This window comes from Malus domestica, chromosome 08 (genome assembly GCF_042453785.1).
Source record: "Malus domestica chromosome 08, GDT2T_hap1".
Classification (NCBI taxonomy): domain Eukaryota; kingdom Viridiplantae; phylum Streptophyta; class Magnoliopsida; order Rosales; family Rosaceae; genus Malus; species Malus domestica.
Window position 1 is genome coordinate 2,596,042 of NC_091668.1, and position 26,528 is coordinate 2,622,569.

At 38.1% G+C, this 26,528-nt stretch overlaps 3 protein-coding genes across 4 annotated transcripts; 1 reads left to right on the plus strand and 2 right to left on the minus strand.

Annotated features, from left to right (window-relative positions):
* Window positions 1–9,824: 9,824 nt before the first annotated feature.
* LOC103410497 (probable calcium-binding protein CML41) lies at window positions 9,825–10,400 on the plus strand. The gene has a single exon (XM_029106672.2). The coding sequence runs from the start codon at window positions 9,825–9,827 to the stop codon at window positions 10,398–10,400; it is 576 nt and encodes a 191-aa protein (XP_028962505.2).
* Window positions 10,401–11,634: 1,234 nt separating this feature from the next.
* Window positions 11,635–16,664, minus strand: LOC103410498 (protein DA1-like). Its single transcript, XM_029106671.2, has 12 exons — window positions 15,849–16,664; window positions 15,075–15,235; window positions 14,860–14,950; window positions 14,395–14,731; window positions 13,772–13,892; window positions 13,596–13,679; window positions 13,319–13,438; window positions 12,980–13,192; window positions 12,602–12,664; window positions 12,381–12,499; window positions 12,239–12,297; window positions 11,635–12,120 (listed from the first exon to the last, which is right to left on the minus strand). Exons 1-12 carry the CDS (start codon window positions 15,937–15,939, stop codon window positions 11,804–11,806), a joined length of 1,776 nt encoding a protein of 591 aa, XP_028962504.2. The 5' UTR covers window positions 15,940–16,664; the 3' UTR covers window positions 11,635–11,803.
* Window positions 16,665–19,803: 3,139 nt separating this feature from the next.
* On the minus strand, window positions 19,804–22,329 carry LOC103420961 (type IV inositol polyphosphate 5-phosphatase 11). 2 transcript variants are annotated; one of them, XM_029106673.2, is made up of 7 exons: window positions 21,998–22,329; window positions 21,478–21,608; window positions 21,251–21,327; window positions 21,010–21,135; window positions 20,694–20,881; window positions 20,171–20,308; window positions 19,804–20,063 (listed from the first exon to the last, which is right to left on the minus strand). In XM_029106673.2, exons 1-7 carry the CDS (start codon window positions 22,145–22,147, stop codon window positions 19,902–19,904), a joined length of 972 nt encoding a protein of 323 aa, XP_028962506.2. In that variant the 5' UTR covers window positions 22,148–22,329; the 3' UTR covers window positions 19,804–19,901. The 2 variants fall into 2 exon arrangements, with proteins under 2 accessions (XP_028962506.2, XP_028962507.2); XM_029106674.2 differs by having other exon boundaries at window positions 19,804–20,086; window positions 21,998–22,265.
* Window positions 22,330–26,528: the final 4,199 nt, after the last annotated feature.

Here is a 26,528-nt window from a genome sequence, read left to right on the forward strand (position 1 = left end):
TCTTTTGGATTATTTGTCTTGTCATATTTTGCCGTTGTAACTTATTGGTTTCATATTTGACGCTTCCGCACAACAACAAGCTCTGTATCATTCTATGAGAACAATCTTCAGATACGACAACAAGTAACTTATTAATTAATTCGTGAATTACCAATTCTTCAATCATTTTTTTTTATTGAAAGTCTTTTTCTTCTTTTAGTTTTATATCAAGTAATCCAACTTCTAGCCTACATTTCATTGGAGCTCGAAAACTTTGTGAAATTGGTGGAACACGATGGTTGATTAATATTCCTATACATATCTATTAGAAGAGGACGAACGACAAAAGAATGCGTAATATCTTTGGCGTGCTTTCATCCCTCATCGAGAGTAACCTAAAACAAGGATATTGCAAGCCGTATAAAATGGAAGACGAGTTTATGTTCTTATCAATTTAACATCTAATACGTGAGCTAATGATTCAGTAGATATTAAACTTTTTTATTTTATTTTTTATGGTGAGGCTCCCGTTCGTCTTCTTTGCATTGCACTATTGCAATGGCCTTTGCGTTGCACTACTACAATGGCATGGAACCATGGACGGAGCCAATCAAAGCTCACTGGAGGCAGATGTCCCGACTCAAGTAATTCGTTTGTTAAATTATAGACTTCAGTTATATAATATACACGCGTTATCTTTGTAGTAAATATTTGTATCTAATGTTCAACATACTTTCATACTACTTCACTCCATAATATGAGCAAAAGTGCTCTTGTTCTGTCATTCAAACCAAAAAACATTCTCCTGCCTATCATGTAGAAATATTTTTCTCATTATTTTGCCACTTTCCACTACTAGATTGAAATTTTTGTACCATTGGAATTGTGATGCACAATCATTTGAAATCATCCCAACTATCATATTGGTATTAAGTCATCCTATAATAAGGTCTTCTTAGTTATTTTTTAGGATGCCCCTACAACAACAACAACAACAACCAAGCATTTTCCCACTAAGTGGGGTCGGCTATATGAATCCTAGAACGCCATGGTGCTCGGTTTTGTGTCATGTCCTCCATTAGATCCAAGTACTTTAAGTCTTTTCTTAGGGTCTCTTCCAAAGTTTTCCTAGGTCTTCCTCTACCCCTTCGGCCTTGAACCTCTGTCCCGTAGTCACATCTTCGAACTGGAGCGTCAGTAGGCCTTCTATGCACATGTCCAACCCACCGTAACCGATTTTCTCTTATCTTTCCTTCAATTTCGGCTACTCCTACTTTACCTCAGATATCCTCATTCCTAATCTTATCCTTTCTCGTGAGCCCACACCTCCAACGAAGCATCCTCATCTCCGCTACACCCATTTTGTGTACGTGTTGATGCTTCACCGCCCAACATTCTGTGTCATACAGCATCGCCGACCTTATTGCCGTCCTATAAAATTTTCCCTTGAGCTTCAAATAACACGCCGGATGCACTCTCCCACTTCATCCATCCCGCTTGTATTCCATATATTATGTCTTTGATCGACTTAGGCGAAGACCTTTAGATTTCAACACTTCTCTCCAAAGGTTAAGCTTCACATTTACCCCTTCCTGAGTTTTATCTATCAACCCTACATCGTTTGCGAAAAGCATACACCAAGGAATAACATCTTGAATATGTCCTGTTAACTCATCCATTACCAATGCAAAAAGGTAAGGACTTAAGGATTGTTAATGTACAAAATCAGTGAGGACTTTGGTACAACAGAAAATATTAAGTTTGTGACCTTTCCTAGATTGCTCCGGTCATTAGTGTGGATAAGTCTGTAAAATGATAGAGACAGAAGAGCAAACACAAGATGTACGTGGTTCACCCAGATTGGCTACGTCCACGGAGTAGAGGAGTTCTCATTAATTGTGAAGGGTTTACAGAAGTACATAGGTTCAAGCTCTCCTTTAGTGAGTACAAGTGAATGATTTGAATGATTTAGTACAAATGACATTAGGAAATATTTTGGGAGAATGATCTCCTTTTATAGAAGAGAGTTTCTAGCCTTGTTCTGACATTGACACGTGTCGTGTTGTGATTGGCTTCCGATGTTGACACGTGTCGCGCTATGATTGGCTTCTGGTGTCGACACGTGTCGCTCTGTGATTGGCCTCCTGGTTGGAAGGAAACTCTTCTGGGTCCTTGATGGTATAACGTTGACCGGTGCTCGGTAGTTTCGGGATTGGTCAAGTATGGTACAAACAATGCTCTTCTAAGTTCCCGAGCGAAGGAAGCTCCTCGGTTGGGGACTTGCAAGATCCAAGCCGCTGAGTAATCACGAAACTTCTAAGTACCGAAGTGTGGTATCGTCTTCACTTGCCTTATCTATCTCATAGGTAGATGTGGCATCTTCTCTAGAAGTACTCTTCCTCCGTCCAGGGGTGGTATCTTTAACTGGTGGAGATGCACAAGGTAATGTATCAATTTCACTTGAAGCTTACTTGTAGTTTCAAGCTTGGTCAAGCGCGATACAACCATGTAGTAAGAGTCCCCCCAGTCGCAGAGCTAGGAGATCTGCTGAAAGAGGTGACAGACAAGGTAAGCAATCAGAGCTCCAAGCAATCAGTCCCAGATCAGAAGTTTGATTTAGAGTTCCGGCTGATTGTTCTCATTCTCCCTATCTTGCAGGCAGCATGAAGGATAAAGAGAAGAAAAATGAGGAGAGATGATATGAGATATTTTTGCTTTTGAAGAAGTAACTTTCCACAGGCTTATTCTTGAACTGAGCTTGAAGGTTTTTTGGTTTCCTCCAGAGTATAAAGCCGACTGAAGAATTTGAGGGTCAAAACAATTCCATCAAATCTAGAGTACGTTCGACCCTGCTAATATGGGATACTTTTGATGTTGACAAAGTAGTGGATGTATCGGCACGTGTTCTGTTATGCTTGTCTCCACATGCTTCTTTGTATCCTGCTCACTTGCCCTATCTGTTCCTTAGGCAGGTGTGGTATCTTCTCTGAAAGCATAAGATGTTGAAGATGAGTACTCGAGAGCAATGCCAGGTAAGTAATCAGGTAAGGGGTTCCAGGCAGTCAATTCCTGACTGGAAGTTTGATTCCAAGTGCTGACTGATTGCTCTCTTTCTCATTGTCTTGCAGGTAAGAACAAGGCCAAAGGAAAAGACAGGGAAAAAGCATGATATGGGATACTCTTGCTTTTAACCCTGATGATATGAGATATTCTTGCTCTGGTGTAGCTTGTTTGCAGAGGTATTATCGGGGGGGGGGGGGAGAAAGCTGAGTATTTCAAGAGGCTTCGTTGTGAGTGCCCTCTCAGATATGAGGAAGGGTTGAGCATTTTTGCAGGTCTGCCTGTCTGTTGAGGATGGAGGTCGACATATATAGGAGTCTCTCAAACAACAAGTAGTAATGCTATTCCTTTACCATTCTTGGTCATAGCACTGTAGTGGGAGCTGCCAGCTTCACGTGTTTTAACTCTGTCAGAGTACTTTGAAAAAGTGGTCTGTGGTATCTGGAAAGCTGATGTTGCGTATGAAGATTACAGACAAGCTTTATCCAAGGAGATCTGGCTCTCAAAGTTGAGAAAGTGATGCCTCTTCGGTTTTCAAACAAGCGATCCTGTCGGGGATCTGGCTCTCGAGATTCAGAGAACGGTGCCTCTTCGATTTTTAAGAAAGCAATCCTGCTGGGAGTTTGGCTCTTGAGATTCGGAGAGCGGTGTCTCTTTGATTTTTGAGAAAGTAATCCTGTTGGGAGTCTGGCTCTCGAGATTCGAAGGGCGGTGCCTCTTCGATTTTGGAGCAAGCAATCTTGTTGGGAGTGTTTTCTCGAATATGAGTAAAGGTTGGGCATTTTGCTAGTTTACCTTGACACGGAGCACAGAGGTTGACACACAGGGACTGTCCAATTATCCAGCAGTGGTGCTGTTCCTTTACCCTTGTGGGTAATAATATGGTAGCTAGACCTTCAAAATTTATGTGTCTAAGCTTTGTTAGTGTTGTTTCTTTGCTATTCTTTTACCCTTCTTGGTCATAGCGATGTAGTGAGAGCTACAAGCTTCACGTGTCTAAATTTTGTCAGAGATTTTTGGCAAAGTTATCTGTGGTACCCATGAGCTGATGTTGCGTGTGGAAAGTGGATGATTGAACAGTAAGATTCATGTGCTTTCTACTTCACCAGAAATCTTCGACAGATTGCCCGTAATTTCCGCAAAGCTGAGTGTGCATGTGACAGGTGCTGACAAGGCTGAGAAAGCAGGTACCTCTTCAATTTCTGAGATCGGCCTTCGTGGTCTCTGAGCAGCCCAACTTTTGAGAAAGCAAGCGCCTCTTCGATTTTTGAGATCGGCCCTCGTGGTCTTTGAGCAGCCCAGCTTTTGAGAAAGCAAACGCCTCTTCGATTTCTGATATCGACCCTCGTGGTCTCTGAGCAGCCCAGCTTTTGAGAAAGCAAATGCCTCTTCGATTTCTGAAGCTCTGTCGAGTACAGATTTTTATAGAGGTTGGCATTAAGTTCCAAAGTACACTTGAATCTCCACCAGTAGAAGCTCCATTCTTGCACTTCTAAGATCTTGATTTGTCCGACCTCTTCTTTCTTCAACACCTTTGAAAATGTCTGGCCCCTCTGACTGTCATTTTGACTTGAACCTTGGTGAAGAGGCAGCCACGCCTTCTTCAGACAACATATGGCGCTCATCCTTCTTATCCCCTACTGGTCCTCTTACCGTTCGGGATTCTATGATGAAGAATGATATGACCGCTGCGGTGGTGGGCAGGAACCTTCTCACTCATAAAGATAACATACTTCTTTCCAAATGGTCTGATGAGTTGGCTGTTAAGGATTCTCTGGCTCTCAATGTTCAGTGTGCAGGTTCTGTGTCTAATATGGCCCAACGCCTATTTGCTCAAACCTGCCAAGTTGAATCATTGGCGGCTGAAGTGATGAGTCTCAAACAGGAGATTAGAGGGCTGAAGCATGAGAATAAACAGTTGCACAGGCTCGCACATGACTATGCTACAAACATGAAGAGGAAGCTTGACCAGATGAAGGAATCTGATGGTCAGATTTTACTTGATCATCAGAGATTTGTGGGTTTGTTCTAAAAGCATTTATTGCCTTCGTCTTTTAGGGCTGTACCGCGTAATGAAGCTCCAAATGATCAGCCTCTGATGCCTCTTCCTTCTAGGGTTCTGTCCAGTACTGAGGCTTCGAATGATCCCCCTCTGATGCCTTCTCTTTCTGGGGCTCTACCGACTGCTGAGACTTCTCCTAAGCAACCTTTGTAAAGGCTCCCTCTTGTTTGTTTATTTTGACTCATGTATATGTACATATTGTAACTTATCGGAGATATCAATAAATAAGCTTTGCTTCATTTCAACGTATTGTGTTAAATACACTAAAGCCTTCTTCACTAAGTTCTTTGAATTTTTCTTTTGTTGAAGTTTGTATGTTGAAGCTTTGTGAGTGAAGCATGTAGGTTGAGGTAATGTTCCCTTAATTTCTCGAGTGAGGAAAACTTTTCGGTTGAAGACTTGAAAAATCCAAGTCACTGAGTGTGGTCGGCTATATGAATCTTAGAACGCCATTGTGCTCGGTTCTGTGTCATGTCCTCCGTTAGAACCAAGAACTCTAAGTCTTTTCTTAGAGTCTCTTCCAAAGTTTTCCTAGGTCTTCCTCTACCCCTTCAGCCCTGAACCTCTATCCTATAATCGCATCTTCTAACCGGAGCGTCAGTATGCCTTCTTTGCACATGTCCAAACCACATTAACCGATTTTCTCTCAGCTTTTCTACAATTTCAGCTACTCCTACTTTACCTCGGATATCCTCATTCCTAATCTTATCCTTTCTCGTATGCCCACACATCCAACGAAGCATCCTCATCTCCGCTACACCCATTTTGTGTACGTGTTGATGCTTCACCGTCCAACATTTTGTGCCATACAGCATCGCCGGCCTTATTGCCGTCCTATAAAATTTTCCCTTGAGCTTCAGTGGTATACGGCGGTCACACAACACGCCGGATGCACTATTCCACTTCATCCATCTAGCTTGTATTCTATGGTTGAGATCTCCATCTAATTCTCCGTTCTTTTGTAAGATAGATCCTAGGTAGCGAAAGCAGTCGCTCTTTGGTATTTCCTGATCTTCGATCCTCACCCCTAACTCATTTTGGCCTCCATTTTCACTGAACTTGCACTCCATATATTCTGTCTTTGATTGGCTTAGGCGAAGACCTTTAGATTCCAACACTTCTCTCCAAAGGTTAAGCTTCACATTTACCCATTCCTGAGTTTCATCTATCAATACTATATCGTCTGCGAAAAGCATACACCAAGGAATATCATCTTGAATATGTCTTGTTAACTCATCCATTACCAACGCAAAAAGGTAAGGACTTAAGGATAAGCCTTGATGTAATCCTACAGTTATGGGGAAGCTTTCGGTTTGTCCTTCATGAGTTATTACGGCAGTCTTTGCTCCTTCATACATATCCTTTATAGCTTGGATATATGCTACTCGTACTCCTTTCTTCTCTAAAATCCTCCAAAGAATGTCTCTTGGGACCCTATCATACGCTTTTTCCAAATCTATAAAGACCATGTGTAAATCCTTTTTCCCATCTCTAATATTTCCATCAATCTTCGTAAGAGATAAATTTCCTTCATGGTTGAGCGCCCTGGCATGAACCCGAATTGGTTGTCCGAAACCCGTGTCTCTTGCCTCAATCTATGCTCAATGACTCTCTCCCAGAGTTTCATTGTATGACTCATTAGCTTAATACCCCTATAGTTCATGCAATTTTGTACGTCGCCCTTATTCTTGTAGATAGGCACCAAAGTGCTCTTTCGCCACTCATTTGGCATCTTCTTCGTTTTCAAAATCCTATTGAAAAGGTCAATGAGCCATGCTATACCTGTCTCTCCCAAGACTTTCCACACTTCGATCGATATATCATCTGGGCCCACTGCTTTTCTGTGCTTCATCTTCTTCAAAGCTACAACCACTTCTTCATTCCTGATTCAACGATAAAATGAGTAGTTTCTACACTCTTCTGAGTTACTCAACTCCCCTAAAGAAGTACTCCTTTCATGTCCTTCATTGAAAAGATTATGAAAAAACCTCTCCATCTGTCTTTGACTGCGTTCTCTGTAGCAAGAACCTTTCCATCCTCATCCTTGATGCACCTCACTTGGTTTAGGTCCCTTGTCTTCTTTTCCCTTGCTCTAGCTAGTTTATAGATATCCAACTCTCCTTCTTTGGTATCTAGTCACTTATACATATCGTCATAAGCCACTAACTTAGCTTTTCTCACAGCTTTCTTCGCCTCTTGCTTCGCTCTTTTGTACCTTTCACCATTTTCATAGGTCCTATCCTTGTATAAGGCTTTACAACATTCCTTCTTAGCCTTCACCTTTGTTTGTACCTCCTCATTCCACCACCAAGATTCCTTTTGGTATGGAGCAAAGCCCTTGGACTCTCCTAATACCTCTTTTGCTACTTTTCGGATACAACTAGCCATGGAATCCCACCTTTGGCTAGCTTCCCCCTCTCTATCCCACACACACTGGGTGATTACTTTCTCTTTGAAAATGGCTTGTTTTTCTCCTTTTAGATTCCACCATCTAGTCATTGGGCACTTCCAAGTCTTGTTCTTTTTTCTCACTCTTTTGATATGTGCATCCATCACCAACAAGCGATGTTGATTAGCCAAGCTCTCTCCCGGTATAACTTTGCAATCCTTACAAGTTATACGATCCCCTTTCCTCATTAGAAGAAAATCTATTTATGTTTTTAACGACCTACTCTTGTAGGTGATCACATGTTCTTCTCTCTTCTTAAAAAATGTGTTGGCTAAGAAGAGATCATATGCCATTGCAAAATCCAAGATAGCTTCCCCATCCTCGTTTCTCTCCCCAAAACCATGGCCACCATGAAAACCTTCATAGTTGCCTGTCTTCTTGCCCACGTGTCCATTTAAATCTCCTCCTATAAATAACTTCTCCGTCTGAGCAATTCCTTGCACCAAGTCTCCAAGGTCTTCCTAAAATTTCTCCTTCGAACTCGTATCCAACCCTACTTGAGGTGCGTACGCACTAATCACATTGATGAGTTCTTGTCCTATTACAATCTTGATTGCCATGATTCTATCTTCTACCCTCTTGACATCTACAACATCTTGTGTCAAGGTCTTGTCCACGATGATGCCAACACCGTTTCTCGTTCTATTTGTGCCCGAATACCAAAGTTTAAACCCTGAGTTTTCTAGATCCTTTGCCTTAAGACCAACCCACTTAGTTTCTTGTAGGCACATAATATTTATCCTTCTCCTCACCATAACTTCCACTACTTCCATAGATTTTCCCATTAGGGTTCCTATATTCCACGTTCCTAAACGTATTTTACTCTCTTGAACTCTACCCTTCTGTTTAAACTTTTTCAACCTCCCCCGTCTAATAGGATCAAAGTACTTCTTTTGTGTGTCCTGTGTAAAATTGATAGGAGCATATGCTCCCAAACAACTTTGAGTGAAGTCGTTCAAAAAGAAGTTTCTATGGCCCCCCTTGCTCATTTAACACTGCATCTGGGTGCCGATGGAGATACAGCGACCCTTGCTCACTTATCACTGTGCTCGGGCTACACAACGCGCCACTTACGGGTGACGCCCTATCTTTAGCGCGATTTCTTTCTGGATTCATTTTCATAAGGATTCGACGTAACCTAGAACTTCGTCCTTGCATGGAACACCCAACAATTCTAGTTCAAACTTATGCTATGAAGCTATCTCAAACCTAAGAAGAAGGGGAGAATATTGAAACATTAGAGGGAAAAAATCCCACAACAGAAAAGGAAAACTTATGGTGGTAATTATGAGGGGCGGGAAGGAAGTCACCTAACCCTCCGAACTCTGGTGAACTCCATGAGTGATCTAGGTGCTGCTTTTTTTAAGGTTAGAGTTGCTCTTTGTAATGCCCTCCAACTGTTTGATAAAACGCTTCAAAGAAGAGTTGCTCTTTTTATTTATTATTATTTTTACATATTACCTGGCCAAAACATGATTACTTTATAATAATAAAAGAAGGCGAGCGTCAACTTGAAAAGAAAAAAAAAAAGCAAACACAGAGGTTGCAACAATCCCAAACTCAATCCCTAACGCCCAAACTCCTGCCACCTCACTTCGGCAATCATGTGTATTTGCTAATTACATTGGCTTTGGTTCAACTGGTTGCTACTGTTTTGGTAGAGAGAACATTTTCCGGTATGAATAATATGAAAAAGTTGATTACCTAACCGAATGAAAGATCAATGGTTGATATTGAGAATAATGTTTTTTCTTCCACTAAAATTGAAGTTATAATGCAACGTTTTTAAAAAATAAAAACGCTTTGTGGACAATTGTAACTTTTATTGTTATTTGTTTTATAAATTATGCATGATAGAAACTATAATTTAATTTTTAAGATTATTATATGTCTAAAAAATATTTATGAATTTTTACATATAACCATCTGAATAACTTTTCTTGAACGCGCCACTCATAATTACCCTAATCAGAAATCCAATTTTAAGATTATTATATGTCTAAAATCTTGCAAGTATTATTAGTTGACAATAAGTCACTCTCTCAATTGTAAACCAGTTGCAGGGAAACTACACTGCACTTTCATGCAAACCAATTTTCCAATCCAATCATTAATAGGCAACTTCTTTGAAGGTTCAAATTCTCCATTTGACAACTTCTTTGAAGGTTTAAATATATATATATATATATATATAATGTGTGTGTGTATAAATATATATGGCTGTAACATTTTGTGTTCATCAACTTCTGGTTTTCTCTTACACAATTTGTAAAAATGAAAATCCTGCACAGATACTCCAAGCTCTTGAAGTGGTTCTTAAACAGTAAGAATTTCAAACTAACTCTCCTCCCTTGCCTTCTTTCAAAACCCGAATCCAAAACCGAGAGCCCTTGTTCAACTTTCCCTACTGAAAATCCAAACAATGGCATCACAAACAAAGAGCTTGCAAAAGTTTTTGATCATTTTGACACCAACAACGACGGCAAGATCTCCGGCGACGAGCTCTTCGCTTACTTCGTGTCCATCGGGGAAGCCATGTCCAACACCGAGGCTCAGAGCGTGATCGAAGAATTCGATAGCAATGGTGACAACTTGTTGGATTTTGAAGACTTCGTGAAGTTGATGGAAAGAGAGGGCGATGGCAACGATGATCTCAAAAGGGCTTTTGAGATGTTTGAAGTTGACAAAGGTTGTGGATGCATAACGCCGAAAGGACTGCAGAACATGTTCAATCGATTGGGAGATGCCAAATCGTACGATGAATGTGTGTCCATGATTGGAGTGTTTGATCTTGATGGAAATGGAGTTCTTGATTTCCACGAATTTCGTAAGATGATGGTTTCAACTTGAATGTCGCGGTTTGTGTAACGTAACGCTTCTTGTGCCAAACAAATATGTATAAAGAGTTGTTTCCACTCTGGTGTCTTATCTCTTCACCCACTTTTTAATGAAAATTTTAATTACAAGTTTGTTCATTTGCAAAATGATTTATAAGAACCTTAATAGATATATAATAATAATAATAATAATAATAAGTGGGTCGCGAAAGGATAACATGAGCTCTAGACTTTTATTGGGTTGTGAAATGAATGGACAATATGCAAGTTGAATTCGCAAAAAAAAGATAAAAAGGATGAGGATAGAAGGAATTCTGGAACAAAAAAGTGTGGATGCCCTTTCAAATTAAAGGGTAAGACACTAAAGATAATGATTGGATATCGATAATAGTTATTAGAGTGCATAATCACACAACAATAAAGTATTTGGAGGGTTATTAATTTGCTGGTAGATTATTGTCGAAAAAAGAGTTCGTTGTTGGGGAAATAGCATTTCAAATTTTTAGGAATAATAGTGGGTGGGGAAATAGCATATTAAAGGCTATTTTAGGAATAATAGTAAGTGAAAAAATAGCTTTTCAAATTTTCAACTTTTTTATGGTAGGTGGAATTATAATGTTGGTGGGAAAATAAGACATTGGGTGGATCTAGCAGCTCTCTATTTATATTATCAGACTGTGAATCCAAACTAAACACTCTGATACGCTAAATAGGTGATTTAGATTCATATTTTGGCAACACAAGCGTCTTATATTACATTTTTTACTGATATTAAGGTGAACCGAGTACATTGACTCCATTGAGTAGTTCCATTTAGATGATTTTGCATTTTAATTTCTCTAGAATTTCTATGAAGTTTCCTCCCTTTCCTCGTTAGGTCTAAAAGAAAAAAAAATTGCTTCGAAGGTAGGAGAGAAACTTACCTACTGCAATAGGAATGTCACCGTGTAGCAGTATATGAAGCCAATCGGGTATTTGCATGCTTTTTAACTTTTTCACATAAAATTGAGACTTGAGACACCGTCACAATAGTATCCCATTATATGGGAGAGATTTTTTGCCGGAAAATGACCAGCCCAGTACATCAAATATAATAATACAATTGATTGAAGATTTCAACCAATTGTATTAATGTCACATGGTGTACCAGAACGTGCGCCCGGCGCTAAATAATTTCTCGTTATATGGAAGTCCTCCACAAGTAGAGACCGAAAATTCTGCATATTGTGCAACGGGAGAAAAAAAAGTAAATCAAATCAATGAATTGATTCATGGCATACAGCCACAATCACAAGAACTATGTAACACTCTAGAGTCAATTCCTATGAACTCTTGGCCTCTGGGTTCTAATATGAAAAGGCCAAAGCTATAACAATGTGGCAAAAGGAGCACCCAAAAAACTCAAGGATTCAGTCCTCAATAAGGAAACACCCCTGTCATTCTAATATGTTCTAGGGTACTTCGAAGCCCGTATTTCTGCACTGCCTGTTGACCGGCCCTGAATCCATCTCCGTACACCGGGGACATGTCTGTTTCGAGCTGGTGTAAAAAGAACCCCCCAAGCTTACTCTCAAACGGCGATCTTGTACCCTTCTTTGATGTCCTCGAAGAGGAGGAAGACGAGGTTGATGCAGCATTGCTGCCTGAGCCAGACATAAGCTCGGCCTCTAGCCACATGTGAGCTAAAACTTGACAGATACCTTCTTCGACATCTTGACTAAGAGGTCGGTAACCTTCAAGAAGAATTGAGGATCTAGTCAGTTATTTTCTTTTTGATGCCATCTTTAGTTCGCAATTCCTTCAGCAAAAATGGAACGAAACAAACAAATAAATGGATCATCTAAAATGCACCTTTAAGCCGCAGCCATGCATGCATCATCTCATGAGCTAGAATAGACCCAGTCAGCAACCTGTACACAGACGGTTCTAGTCACGCAACAGATTTAGCCAGGAGTTACAATTGTGCCACAAAACGAAATAGATAGAAACGCACCTTGGAAGACCATACAAGATTAGAATTGCGGTCACCTCACAGCGACGAGTTAGCTTGTAGGGCTCTGTTATCAATCCCGTGGCTTGGTGTCCTGCCCCAAAACGTGGCCGCTTTGAAATCTGGTGGTTTTCAGATCAATACAATATAAGTTGCTAAACCACAAGAAGATACTTTACCAACTGCTGTAGAAAGTGAAAAGAATATATTCATAAAACTCTCACCGTGCTAATAGTTTGTTCCTCAGAAAGGCAAAGCCCTCTAGTCTCAGGCATGTGATAATGGCCCTGGAAATGACAAAAAGTTGATCAAAGTCGGATTTAGTCTCTAAACCTTGAGAAGACAAGCTTCAACGAAAGATGAGTAGATAATGATACGACAGGGAAATCTCCGGAGAGACTTGTACATGCATGTTTCTGTATGTTAACATGTCAATAACATAAATCCAATGGGATGAATGATTTTCATATGCGTTAGTTTGTAAGTATCAGAGACAAATGAGAAAAATGTTTTCGATTAACAATGTATGACTTGCCAATGATGACTGGAAAACTATCCCACTTTCATACTAAAATTATATGGTTTCAACTGATTGTCCTTACATTTCTTTCTCCATCTCTTGCTTCATTTAGCGCTTGTCGTTCAACCAAGAGCAGTGGAACTTGCTGCTCCAACTTCATATTTAAACCTTCATAAAATTCCTGAATATCGAGATATAGGGGTTGGCATTCACTGGTATCCATGACTGCAGAGTCCAAACACTCTAGACAGAGCTTCCGACCATCATCAAGGGGTACATATCTTGTGTCTCGGGCCTGCATGTAGTGAACATAGACATCTTGTTATGCACTCTTTTGCTTTATTCTTTCTTTTCTTATAAAACAATCGGGGTTAGCCATATTTCGTAGCATAACTATGTAAAGTAATTTATTCCAACTGACCTCCATTCGCTCACAACTGCCGCACCGAGGAGTATTATCAATTTCATGAACAGGGCAGTATTTTTGGACCCAAAATGGATGTGCCCTATATTCAATAAGACCAGCAGGGTTTGTTGGAATCTGTCAAAAGATATATATTACAAAACGAAGAACAACTAACAACAAATCATATATGAGTTATTTCTCAGACAATTAGTATTCAACTTGAAACAAAATTCAACGAGGCATGGTTAGCACCGTCATAACTTAAAAAATCAAATCAGATCATGATACTTACAAAGTGCTTGCAAACATCACATTTCGGATGGTAGCTATCCTTGTAGCAAGCTTTATGGTAAGGATAATGCCCAGATGTAGAAAACTACATAAAATGAAACATATGTAAGATAATTTGGACAACCAAAAGGCATCTTGCAAAAGAACCAGTGCTGAAATTAAACTTATTTTTTGCACCTCATAATCAGAAATTGGTTGGTTGCATGCACGACAGCGGAAACATTCTGGATGCCAAACTGCATTCATGCAATTTAAATATCGTCCAAAACCAATCTCAGCATTGCAACCAGCACAAACCCTATGTCAAAGAATGAGGATACTGTGTCACAATATGGTAAATATAAGCAATGGGCCGACATGGAATATAATGTGAAGTTCCACAAGGAATTATCGATGCATCAAGAGTAATTGGGTGTTCAGTCTGGTTCATGTGGAGAAACAACTACAATTTCAAACCTTACATCCTTCATAGTAAATAAATTGTTAGCACCTCAAATCTCATCAACTCACTTTTCTTTATTCGTCATTCCTAAACACACTGATTTTAAATTCCATCATTGTACACAATCACGTCAAGCAAAAGAAATCAAAATCTACAAAGTAACAGAGGCACAGAATAGGGATTCACGGTATAAAAGAGAGTGGGTGGGACTGAGAATGCAAAGAAGCATTGAGAAAATGTGAGAAACGAGATGCAGACAATCACATATTGTTGTTTCAAAGGCCATTCTACACGTCCATGAGGTAATTGAGCAGTAAACCACCCAAAGGAAGAAATAGCACTAAAGCGTATCATATACCTGGAGCCCATTGGGTAGTCCATGGGGATAGGGTATGAACTTCCATTTCCATATCGGGGAGGAGGGATAGGTTGATATGTATTTCCATTTCCATTTCCATATCGGGGAGGAAGGATAGGTTGATATGTATTGCCATTTCCATTTCCATGCCGGGGAGGAGGGAAAGGTTGATACGTAGTTCCATTTCCATTTCCATTTCCATGCCGGGGAGGAAGGAAAGGTTGATACGTAGTTCCATTTCCATTTCCATTACCATGTCGGGGAGGAGATTCCACATTCAGACTTTCTTGTAGAGCTCTGGCAAGTTGTTCATCTTCTAGCAACTGAGAATCAGAGCCTATAAGAATAATACATTCTTATTAATTCATATTGTATCATTTGACATTACAAGAACGAACAAGCACACATGAAGAAATATACAAAGTGGAAACATTTGCAATAGCATTCATAGGAAAAATCACTCACCAATCACATTTTTTCCTTTTGGATTTTCTTCTAAAAGAGATAGTGCAATAGCACGATCTATTTCTTCATTCTCGTTTTCTGACCAGACCTCCTACATGAAGTTTCCCACCACAATATGTTAAACCAGTTCAAGCATACCAAATGAAGATTAAAAAGAAGCCTGTGTTCCATAAAGTGATCGTTTTCCATATGTTAAGAAGTGGTAGATGTTATACCCCTGAACAAGAAGGTCCATAGCTATTTGGATCCTCGTCATTATTGTCATGAGACTCATGACAATGCTCCTCCGATATCTTGTGGCTCGAGCCTTTAAAAATCTTGCTAAGCCAACCCATAACGTGTAAGGTTATCTGCTCATAGTCAATCAAGTTTTTTACTGCACATGAAGACACCATCTGAGTTAATGCAATATCAACAGCAAAACCAACAGAAAAGAAAATTCATGGTTAATAACAGCCACATCTGAAAACAAAATTACGAATCAATATAAATAAAAACAGCATGCCGGGGCCATTCATGTTTTCAAGTAAATTTAACCAGCTGCAGAACGATATGAAAACCGAAAAAATATACAGCTAAACCGATGGCATGACCTATTTGGATTTCATCACCTAAAATTCCAGAAACTGGGTTTTGAAAATCTTGGTTGGACACCCCAATTCCAACAACTGATTAATCACTGCCATTGCACTTTTCAACAAGAAAAACATACCCAAAAAAAAAACAAAGTAAAACTAGAAAAGCAATTCACCCACCACGCATTTTGACACCCCCACAATGTTCCACCTATAACTTCAATTTACAGAAATACAGAACTTCAATTTGCAGAAATACAGAAATAAAGGCGTGCCTAGGTCAATTATTACTAAGAAACCCACATATATATGGAGGAGAGAGAGAGGGAAGAGCCATTAACTTGAAGACATATAACAACTAATCTGAGGTAAAAGGAAAAGGCAGAGAATCAAAATAGTGGAGGAGTGAGTCACCTCCAAAAGAATCAACAGAAGGCAGAATTCTGAATGCTAACAGAGCAATCCCACAGATCAGATAAGATCCCAAAGCGATCAAAAGCACCATTTTTTTACAGCTAAAAACCAAAATTTACATAATTTAAACTCCTCCATCTCTTTTCCCTCTGGGTTAATAAAATATAATCTAATCCAGCAGTAAAGAAACAAAGAAAAAGAAAAGCTTGATCCTTTAACTCTTTAAATTCAGAGCAGAATCTGGCAGATGGATTGGGAAGAAAGAAGGAGGAGAAAATTCAAAATCTTTCACGTGTTAACATTAAAAGGAAATCCCGGAAAATATCTTAAGCAATCTCAATGGAGGAGTACACGAAACTGTTTACGCGATTTCAAAGTCAAGATTTTGAAAGAGCAGGTGTAAAAACTCCAACTTTTGATTGACTTTTTGTTCCGACCCAATTGGGGTTGACGAATTTTTCATCAAACCCAGTTGGGGAAACACATCAGAGAAGCCCCTTTTGAAAGTTCTCGAGGAATCGGAAAGAAAAAAAGAATTAAAAATCCAAACTTCAAATGATATAAAAATTAAGTTAAAAAAAGTTAAAAACTAAAACTACTTGAAAGAACAGAAAAAGCTTGATTTTGTGAAGATATTTTCGAGAAAGAAAATGTGTCGAAGCGTAAAAAGTGGAAGGAATCCGAAAAGAAGAAGCTGATTTCTTTGCCTTGCTTATTCCAATCTCTTTTCCCATCAGCCATTTTAGGCTTTTGGCAAATGTGACATAGCTACAAAGCACTTTTGGTAACGTTTGGGTGAGAAAGTTGAAAGTGTGTGTGGATTACAAAAGTAATTTTGTGTAAATACAATCTTAAGTTTTTAATTACAAATAGTTTTTAAAATTGACTCACTCAATAAAGATAATTTTTCAAATTAAAAATCAATCTTTAAATATGAATGCTACAAATCAAAGTAATCATTCCATTGTAATTTTGTCAAAACTTATGTTAGTGATGATATTGCAGGAAAGGGATCCTCCCTTCCACCTAATCTTTCTTATCAAACAATTCGAATCTTTTAAATTTGATTCAATTGCTACAAACACGAGCCCATTTAAAAGTTATAATAACTTTAGATGTTTGATTAAATTTCAAGGATCCGAATTGTTTGATAAGGAGGATTAGGTGGAATAGATCCGGAGACAATCCATTTCCGATATTGCATACATAATTAAATAATTAATTAATTTGAATTGTAAAATAATAACAAATAAATATAAAAAAAAATTAACAATTAAAAAATTAAAAAAAAAAAGAGAACCCAACCACAGGCACCAAGCCACCATTTTCCCCACCCTAATCGCACCCAATCACCCCAAGCCCACGTGTGTCGAGAGTCGTCGGAGTGCTTCAATTGACGGCATTAGGGTGAATAACAAACAGCCGGAGCGCCACCATGTTCTTACAGCGCCAAACACTTCGATGACGATTTTCCTCCGTAGGAAGGCGTGGCGAGGCCGGCGAGTAGTAATCCTAATAGTACGATTAGGTGGACGACTGCGAAGCACTCCATCGTCCGCCACTGCTACTCTCTCTCTTCTGCCGTCGAAAGTGCCAATATTTAATTAGACTTGCAGGTCACACATATGTGCCACATTATCCATTAACAGAAGTTATGACGAAGTTTTAACAGATGAACGACATTAATTTACGGTATTCATATTCAGAAACTATATTGATCGATTTTAAATTTAAAAATCATCTTAATTTAGTGGATCAATTTTCGAAACCATTGCGCCAGGCAAATGGTGTAAAGTTGTAAACAACATGTTAGAATCTCATTGCCAATGATACTATTTATTGCCTCATGATTTTGTTGTACGTTGGAGTCAAATTAACTTTGCCACTCTCATATGATTCTGGAGCACATTCTGATTTTGATCATATTATTTTTATCCTCTGAGCAAATAATCAACCGTCATTTAGAATGTAATGGTATAATCTTGTTTGATTCGTGCTATAATTAAAAGAACAATAAAAACCAAATCGAAAATTAGCCGGTTTGGTTCATGCGCTATAATTTAGCATGTTTGTTTTTAAGTGTTCTATTTTATTAACTGAAAAATTATGTGTTAATTATTATAAGTGGCGATCCATGCATATAGAAATCATCATTCCTCGAATGCTTCATCGAGTCCGTCCTCCTTATTGAAAATTGTTTCTGTAATATTAATATATTCAAGTCTGAAAAACAAATGTCTTTGACAAACATAAAAAAAAAACAAAAGCAAATGTCATTTTCCCACATGCCAATAGTTGTTAATTTTATTTTGTTGATGAAAGGGTGTGACATAATACACAATCGAGTGCAGTGGCGTTATAGGATTCACACAGCCGATCGTATTTGGTGGGATAAAGCTTGGTCGTAGTTGTTGTTGAAAGAGTGTGACAATATCAAAGTGTTCATCTATCCGAAAGGTTTGTGGGAGTTTAGCTGGATTTGTTCCGCCTGATAAGTGATCCTAGTATAACTCGTTTGTCCTTTCGTCGTAGGGATCGGAGTTAATTTGGTTGTAAGTTGAGATGGGATGAACGATTTACTTATTTTCGTTTTGAATGATTGGTCACTAAAAGGTTTACTTATATTTGGTCTCATGTTACAAAGAAAGGAGAATGACATCTTTATTTATTTTTAACAAGCGATAAGATAACTACGGATATACTCATAACAAGTTACAATGAATCGTAATTAATTATTGAACTTATTATAACTGTATATATCGTCAACGCATTTACTTGACTGAAAACTAATATCTTTTTCATGTCCACAAAATAGTATATTTACCCAAAATGAAAGGTCAACCATATATGCATATAGATTTAGTCCTTTACCATTTGCGTTGGACCTTGTTTCCTTCGACAAGAAAAATATAAATGGTCCAAACACAAAGTATGAATGCAGTTTAATTTAATAGGTTGCTTAAGCAAATCCGAATGTTGTCATGGTCATAGACTCATAGGTGGCATACCGGTCGATGTCAACAAAAATGGCATTGGCCGTAATTAGGTGAAACAAACCAGACGAAATCTTAAGCTAATACAAAACAAAGAGACAACTTTTCAAACAACTTTCATTTTCTTGTTTGTAATTAAAATTTAAAACTAATACGATTAGCACAAAATACTAGATTGTTTCTTTTGGCAATCTGGTTCTCTTTATAGCACTTTTACCCCCACTAAGGTAATAATTGTTCAGGCAATTAGGTAAAAGCAATTATTGCCTTAGTATCTGATAATTGCTCGAGTGCATTTCTATCCCGTAAAAGTATTTTATAATAATTAATAAAAAATGTATGTTTAATTTCAAATAAGATTTTTAACCCATCCCAATTGTGAGTCATAATTTTGTAATTTTTTATAATTTTCAATATTTATTTCTTACTTAATTAATATGAACTGTTGAATTACATTTTTTTTTTATCCAACAACCTATAGTGTGCCACGTGGGACACAACAAGTAATAAGTGAATTTTCATTTTTTTTTTTGGAAAAATCTGGACCGTAGGATAGAAACCTTGTGCAAATCAAACAACAGAGGAGGTTAGTGCGCCTACAACGCGGGCTCTGGTGCTACATATTTATCCGACTAATCATGCTCACACGCGTGTGAAGCGCACACACCTGACTCAAGAAAATTATAATGTGAGTGACGCCACTGTGATGCCAATGTGACACCACCCTGACGTTACTATGACGCCACCCTGACGTCACACTACCTCAAGCAATAGGCTGGGTGGACTTGAGATTGGGAGGGGTGGACTTCCTCCATCCAAGAGAAGAAAAAAGGCTCACTTACTAGGATACAAACATGAATGAAGTAAATTATAAATTTTTAATCTTATATCATGGAATGGAAGAGGCAGACATTTTTACAAGTTAGTGAGTTTCTTTACACTAACTGGTCTATGAAATCCAATGATGTTTGAATAGTTAGATGGTAATTGTTAAAATTCAAGCATGCAAAATTTAATTGTTCACGGTGCATACATTGGTGCATTATCAAATTTTTGTAAGTTACAAGGGTTTGCTAAGTTTTAAACAAATATGAGCTTTCACTGGCTTATGATCAGAACTATGAATGTCGTCCATTGACCAGTAGGAATGCAAAGTTGCCTTGATTTCGTCGGAGTCTTGCGTCTTGAACAAAATCCGGTCGGTCCACGAGGGCACTCTCACCTGAAAAGGTCCGTTGGTGAGGACTGAAGAACCAAATGTAATTATACTTACAATTACAAATGGTAAAATGTGCATGTGATTAGAGATGAAATATTAACTATACATACCTTGTAACTTGTATCATAGTTGCTACTTCCAATGTCATATTTATATGTGGGCTTGAACGTTAATGTGCCCTCACTATAACCTTCGAAGATTTGTCCTCTCCCAGCCTCTTGTAACAGTTGGTCGTTGCAAGTGAGTAGCTGCATTGCATGTAAACACACAAATTAAGATCAAACAGATATCTTGATGAGCTAGCTAATTAACTCTGAAATCAATTAGTTTCAGTTGAAGTTTCTTTTATCCTTGTCTGATGTGCCAAAACATGATAATAAAATACTTTCATCGTTCGATCGGTCTACCGTATGAACACGTACTCAACGTGAACACTTTGATAATACTATTATAAGTGGTGCATTTGGCGTATTGAGTAGTGTGTCACTGTTTTAAAGATCTACTACACTATTTGGTTAGTTAGTCAACCGTGACACTGTCTGATTGGCTACAACGTGTTGGTCAATTGGTGCCCTAGAAAAATTGCATCAAACGGGCCAAATGAAAAAAAATGAAGTGATGAAGAAAACTTACTCTCTGGAGATCATTGTTGATTAGGTTTCTTGCCGGGTAGGAGTCGATTCCTTGTATTCTGTAGTTGAGATCTCCCAACCAAACAGTGATTTGGGGAGGTTTCGCATAAGGATTCAACTTTTCGAAGAAAAGAGATTCTGATACGTTTCTAAATTCAGAGTTCCTTTTCTCCACGTTGTGAGCATGAGCTACCAAAAAAACCACAAAAATTACCTTAATTAAAACACAAAGTCTCAAATCTATGGCAAATCTGTATACATACATATATATACATAGAAATATTTCTATGTGTGTGTATGCTAGCTGGGATAATTACCAGAGAGATGGCAAGAGATGAACACCATAGGAATGCCTTTGTAGTTAAGGTGGATTCCCACAGCGCCTTTCTTTCTCCTAAGTAATCCTCCAAAACCTCCTAACGATCGCTTATCCCTCTTCAATTCTGCGTCAAAAATATTTGGGAGAGAAATATTAGATAAAACTGAAGCAAATGCAGTCTTGGCAAAATTAATGAACTCGAACGCGAGTTTAGAGTTCATGATCGTTTCATGTCTTACCTCTGATGAACAAATCAGAGTCCTTTGTCCCAAACACGTAGAGGTGAATAGATTGCATGATGGCTTTTCCTAACAAGCTTCATTATTCCACACAGAACAAGGAGAAACGTAATTAATTAAGGTCGAGATTAGTAATTAATTATAATGATCATTTGATTACAAACTTCCATTTTCTCACTAATACAAAAACCCTAATTACGAACTGCAAATAAATATATCTTACGTACATGTGGGAGTCAAGCAGCGCTGCCTTTAAAAGTCGTGAAATATTTTTACGGGGCACCTCCTGAAGACCTACTACCAGAAGATCAGACTTCCGGCTGTTTCCAACCAGCTCCGCCAAATCTTCGTAACAGACCTGCTTATTGCAGACCGATTAAGAATAAGAAGAAAAAATTTAGGGGTGTGCTATCCATACACCTCTTTTGACTTCTCACACACCCCTTGTTAATTTCTGTCTGTTGATCTTCTTCAATTCATCCGATCCGACGGCCGAAAATCAAAAATGTGTGAGAGAAGTAAAAATGGGTGTGAGGATATCGCCCCAAAATTTAATCATGAAAAATATATACCAAGCTAGAATTAATATGTACCTAACTACTGGTTAAACAATTACTAATTAATAATCAGTAATTAAGCTGAAATTTGTTTGTCATCATTCATTAAGCATGCAGCAAATTTGAAGTTGCTCGAGATCTGAGTACCTCGAGAGATCACAACGGAAACAAAATTGAAGTAGCTACGTACCTGACCATTCATGTTCCAGGTGACAACGGAAACACAAAGATCTGAGTAGCTCGAGAAATCACAACGATTATCTACTCTCACAGTCTTGATTCCTTCATGCGACGTCGTTGCACCCTGGCTGTCCATTGTTTTCCGCCTTAACAAACCCATCAATTGTTTCCACTACATATCTTTCCAAGAACAAATAAAATCCACAGGACCAACCCTATAATATATATATATATATATATAGAGAGAGAGAGAGAGAGAGAGTTTGAAGAGCTTTATCTCCTTTTTTTCTGCGAACACTAATCTCCAAATTCAAAACGGAGAAAACGGGAAAATGCTAGATTTGAAAGGTAAGAGGGGAGGATAGACTTTGTATTTAGCTACATTGACATGGACTTATATACTAATGCATGCACCACAAGAAAAAAAAGGAAACTTAATTATTAGCCACAATTATTTTCCTATTGGCGGTGGGATATGATAAGAGAAAAAAGGGAAAGTCAAAGATATAAAATAGACGTATATTGTCTTGTATCACATGACTTCATTTGTCCACGAGTTAGGTTAGACAACGTTGAAAAATATCATAGACAAGTAAAACCAAACTTGAGAAGGACTATCGATTCCTTCGTAAGCTCTCATATAAACCATATAAATTTTGATGATATAACAAAACGGACGTCAGAATTTTGGTCGAGTACGTCACCGCCGAAACTTACACAGTAGGGTTTACAAACTCGAGAAACAGTGCTAGCCTGCCGGGCATGATCGGCGGTGCCTGCTTACCGTCTGTTTATTGGCCGTATGTTAAGGCGTTCTGCACCCTGTGCTGTGCATGCATGGCCGTTTACGTGCACTCGTTTTCAACTTATTCGAATTTCTGGATTTCACATTTCAGAAGTTGCTTGCTGGCTTGGAAGTGAAGAAGGGCCGGTAAACGAAATGTACATGTGATGCACGGAAATGATGGTATTCATCATCGTGTACAGATGGTGCGTTCTGCATGCATGCTAGATTAATGTAGAAGCTAGGTAGTTGCGACCTTATAATTTTCTTGTCAAATTTGAACACAAATTCCAAATGAATTGTACAATCGAACAAATTAATTTCAACAAATATTATATTGAGAGTAAACTAAACATGCACATTCACATGCGAGTCTTGTCTCATTAGAAAAGTTAAGATCCTATTTTTATCAAATTTTGGATCATTGTTTGAACAAAAAAAAATTAAAAAGAGATTGTTTTATTAATACCCCACAATCTTATGAATATACCTTTTTTTTTTTTAAATTCCCTAGAACTTTTCTTTTATCCTTATTTAAATTTGAAAAAAAAAAACCCCCAACACTCACCAATGCACCACCCTATTCCCTTGTCGACATCCAAACAACATGCATCACCATTAACGAAATTCCATTGATCTTAATAATTCATGTTACAAGAAGATAGTCCTGATAATTTTATGTACCCAAACATATGCCAACCCTATATTACAATTAAAGAATGCTTCTATGCAAAAGCACTTTCCATATGTTTTCCTTGTCATAGCCATCGAATAGGTATCCTTGATTCCAGCGTTTGAAAATATAGTTTCTACAAGCTATATTAAAGATCTTGCAGAACGATGGGGAGGGGGCATGGGAGTGGAGTGGCTGCCGTGGGCCATTGACGCCGGTAAAATAGTATTTGGTCATGAAGCCCAAACCTCACCATTTTTAGAAAATTAATAAAAAGCCTATCGTAAAATTTTGATATTCAAAAACTCTTAAACAACTTACTTTGTTATTAAGGGCACCCTTTTATTATTAAGGACACGTTCTTTATGATTAGCATTTTATTAAATGGGAGTTTTAACGAAAAGCCCACGGTACTGTTCACTTTAACGAAAAACCACATTTTTACACTAAAAAGTCAAACATGGTACTATTCACTTTACCCTTTATTTTGTCCTTATCATTAAAACTCAAAGTTTTCAAGCCCTTTTCATTAGTTTTCCTTTTATTTAATTCATAACTCTTGTAAAGTGTGACATTCTTTTTGCTTTTGTCGTCTGTGTGTTCTTTGATAATTTTTTTTTATTTTTTATGAGCGGTTTCTTTTTATTAGTTCTCCAAAACTTTCCCTACGAACACTATTGTATTATGTAGCTTTTATGGATAATGTTATAAAGATTTAATTTTTGAAACAAATTTGTAAACTAAATGATGTGTCACCAATAGAAAATAAGGAAAACTAATGAAAAGAGCTTGAAAACTTTGAGTTTTAATGATAAGGACAAAATAAAGGGTAAAGTGAATAGTATCAGGATTGACTTTTTAATGTAAAAATGTGGTTTTTCGTTAAAGTGAACAGTACCAGGTGCTTTTCGTTAAAGTTCCCTAGAAAATAAGCACATTAATCAATATTTAAGTGATAATCCAATTATCAATATCCACATCATTTTGTTTACAAAATTTGATTTAAAAATTTGATCTCTCTAACATTACACCCAGCTTTTATATATAAGAAGGTTAAGTTAAGAAAATATCGATGATGTTAATGATGAATCATACTAATCCAAAATACTGTTATGTCAACGTAGCAATTTCTTATTAGACGAATCCTAACCACGTGGCGCCCTATTGAGTGAAGGTCTGCTATCTTCTCCAGTACTGTTTTAGGCCATCTCTAACCGAAAGGGTTAAGTATAGCCCCGTCTAGAATTATAGTCCTGCAAAAAATTATTTTTAAATGAGCATGCCATGCTATATTTATATATCATCTCCAACTGAAATTGGCTAAACATAGCCCCTCAATAATTCATGATTGTTAAGTTTATTCTTTAACTTATTGGTATTGTCACATGTTGGTATTGTTACATATTGTTTAAGTTTCATGTTACTATTGTTACATATTTTATTAAATATTTTAATATTACTTGCATGTTAACAACTTAGACATTAAGAGAGGGGTGTGTATGAAAATAGTGTTTGAGGTAAATAAAATGTGAAAAATAGAATAAATTAAGGTAAAAGATAATATGTAAGGATGAAAAAAAATGTGAAAATGGTGTATAAATGTCTTAGGTATTTATAGAAAGAAAAAAATTTATCTGCAAAAAAAATAATCCAATAACTAACTGATGTCAGTAAGCTGTTGCTGCTGATGTCTGCAAGCTGGAGGTGACATGTTAGGCCCCAACAAACGGGCTGATGGCGGCTGGAAATAGCCAACCTAATAGTTAAAAGGTTGTCATTTGGTTTGGTGGGTTCCACTTATTTTTTGTCCAGCCCTTCATTGTAGTTGAGTTTTTTAACAAATCGTGTAACATCCCACATCGCCCAGGGGAGTGATCCGTAAATGTATATTCTCATCCCTACCTAGCACGAGGCTTTTTGGGAGCTCACTAGCTTCGGGTTCCGTCGGAACTCTGATGTTAAGCGAGAAGGTGGCTAGAGCACTCCCATGATGGGTGACCCATTGGGAAGTTGCTCGTGAGCTCCCAAAAACAAAATTGTGAGGGAATGGTAAGCTCAAAATTGATAATATCGTGCTACGGTGGTGGAACAGGCCCAGGATGTGGTGGACCCGGGCCAAGATGTGACAAATGGTATCAGAGCCAATCCCTGGCCGGAAGTATGCCGACGAGGACGTCGGGCCCCTAAAATGGGTGGATTGTAACATCCCACATCGCCCATGGGAGTGATCCTTAAATGTATATTATCATTCCTACCTAACACGAGGCCTTTTGGGAGCTCACTGGCTTCGGGTTCCGTCGGAACTCCGAAGTTAAGCGAGAAGGTGGCCAAAGCACTCCTATGATGGGTGACCCACTAGGAAGTTGCTCGTGAGCTCCTAAAAACAAAACCATGAGGGAATGATAAGCCCAAAGTATACAATATCGTGCTACGGTAGTGGAACAGGCCCGTGATGTGGTGGACCCAGGCCGGGATGTGACAAATCGGGCTAAAAAACGGTCTATAGCCTCGTAGCACACCTGTCTTTGATCCCCCAACTTTGGCCAGGTGGGTTGCAGATGGCCTCGGTTATCTTTTTGTACGAGATATTTTTCAATGTAACCGGTACACGAGATGATATACCACGTGTCACTATACAAATTGTGAGATATATGTGCTAAAAAATTAATAACTTAAAAAATAAAATTTCCCACCACATAAATTAAAACACGTGATATATCACTTGTGTCCCGTCACATCTAAAAATTTCTCCTTTTTGTACATTCTTACAGCAAATTACTTCACTTCATCCCCATTTCATTCACTCTCACCACGTCTCTGTTGCAATGAAGATCTTCCGTTTAATCGGTAATTCCGCGATATTTTTTCTTCGATTTGTATGTGATAATTTCTTTTTTTTTTAATCAGCATCTTGCTTATTTGATTAATTATTCTTCTCCATGAAATGCTTGCCATTCCTTACATGATTAAAATTTCTGAAATTCTTAATCTTTGTTTGGTTCATGTGCTTTCCTCGCAGTTATCTCGGAAAAGGAAGCTGACCCCACTCAATTTCTCCATATTTCTGGACCAAATTTGAAGTGA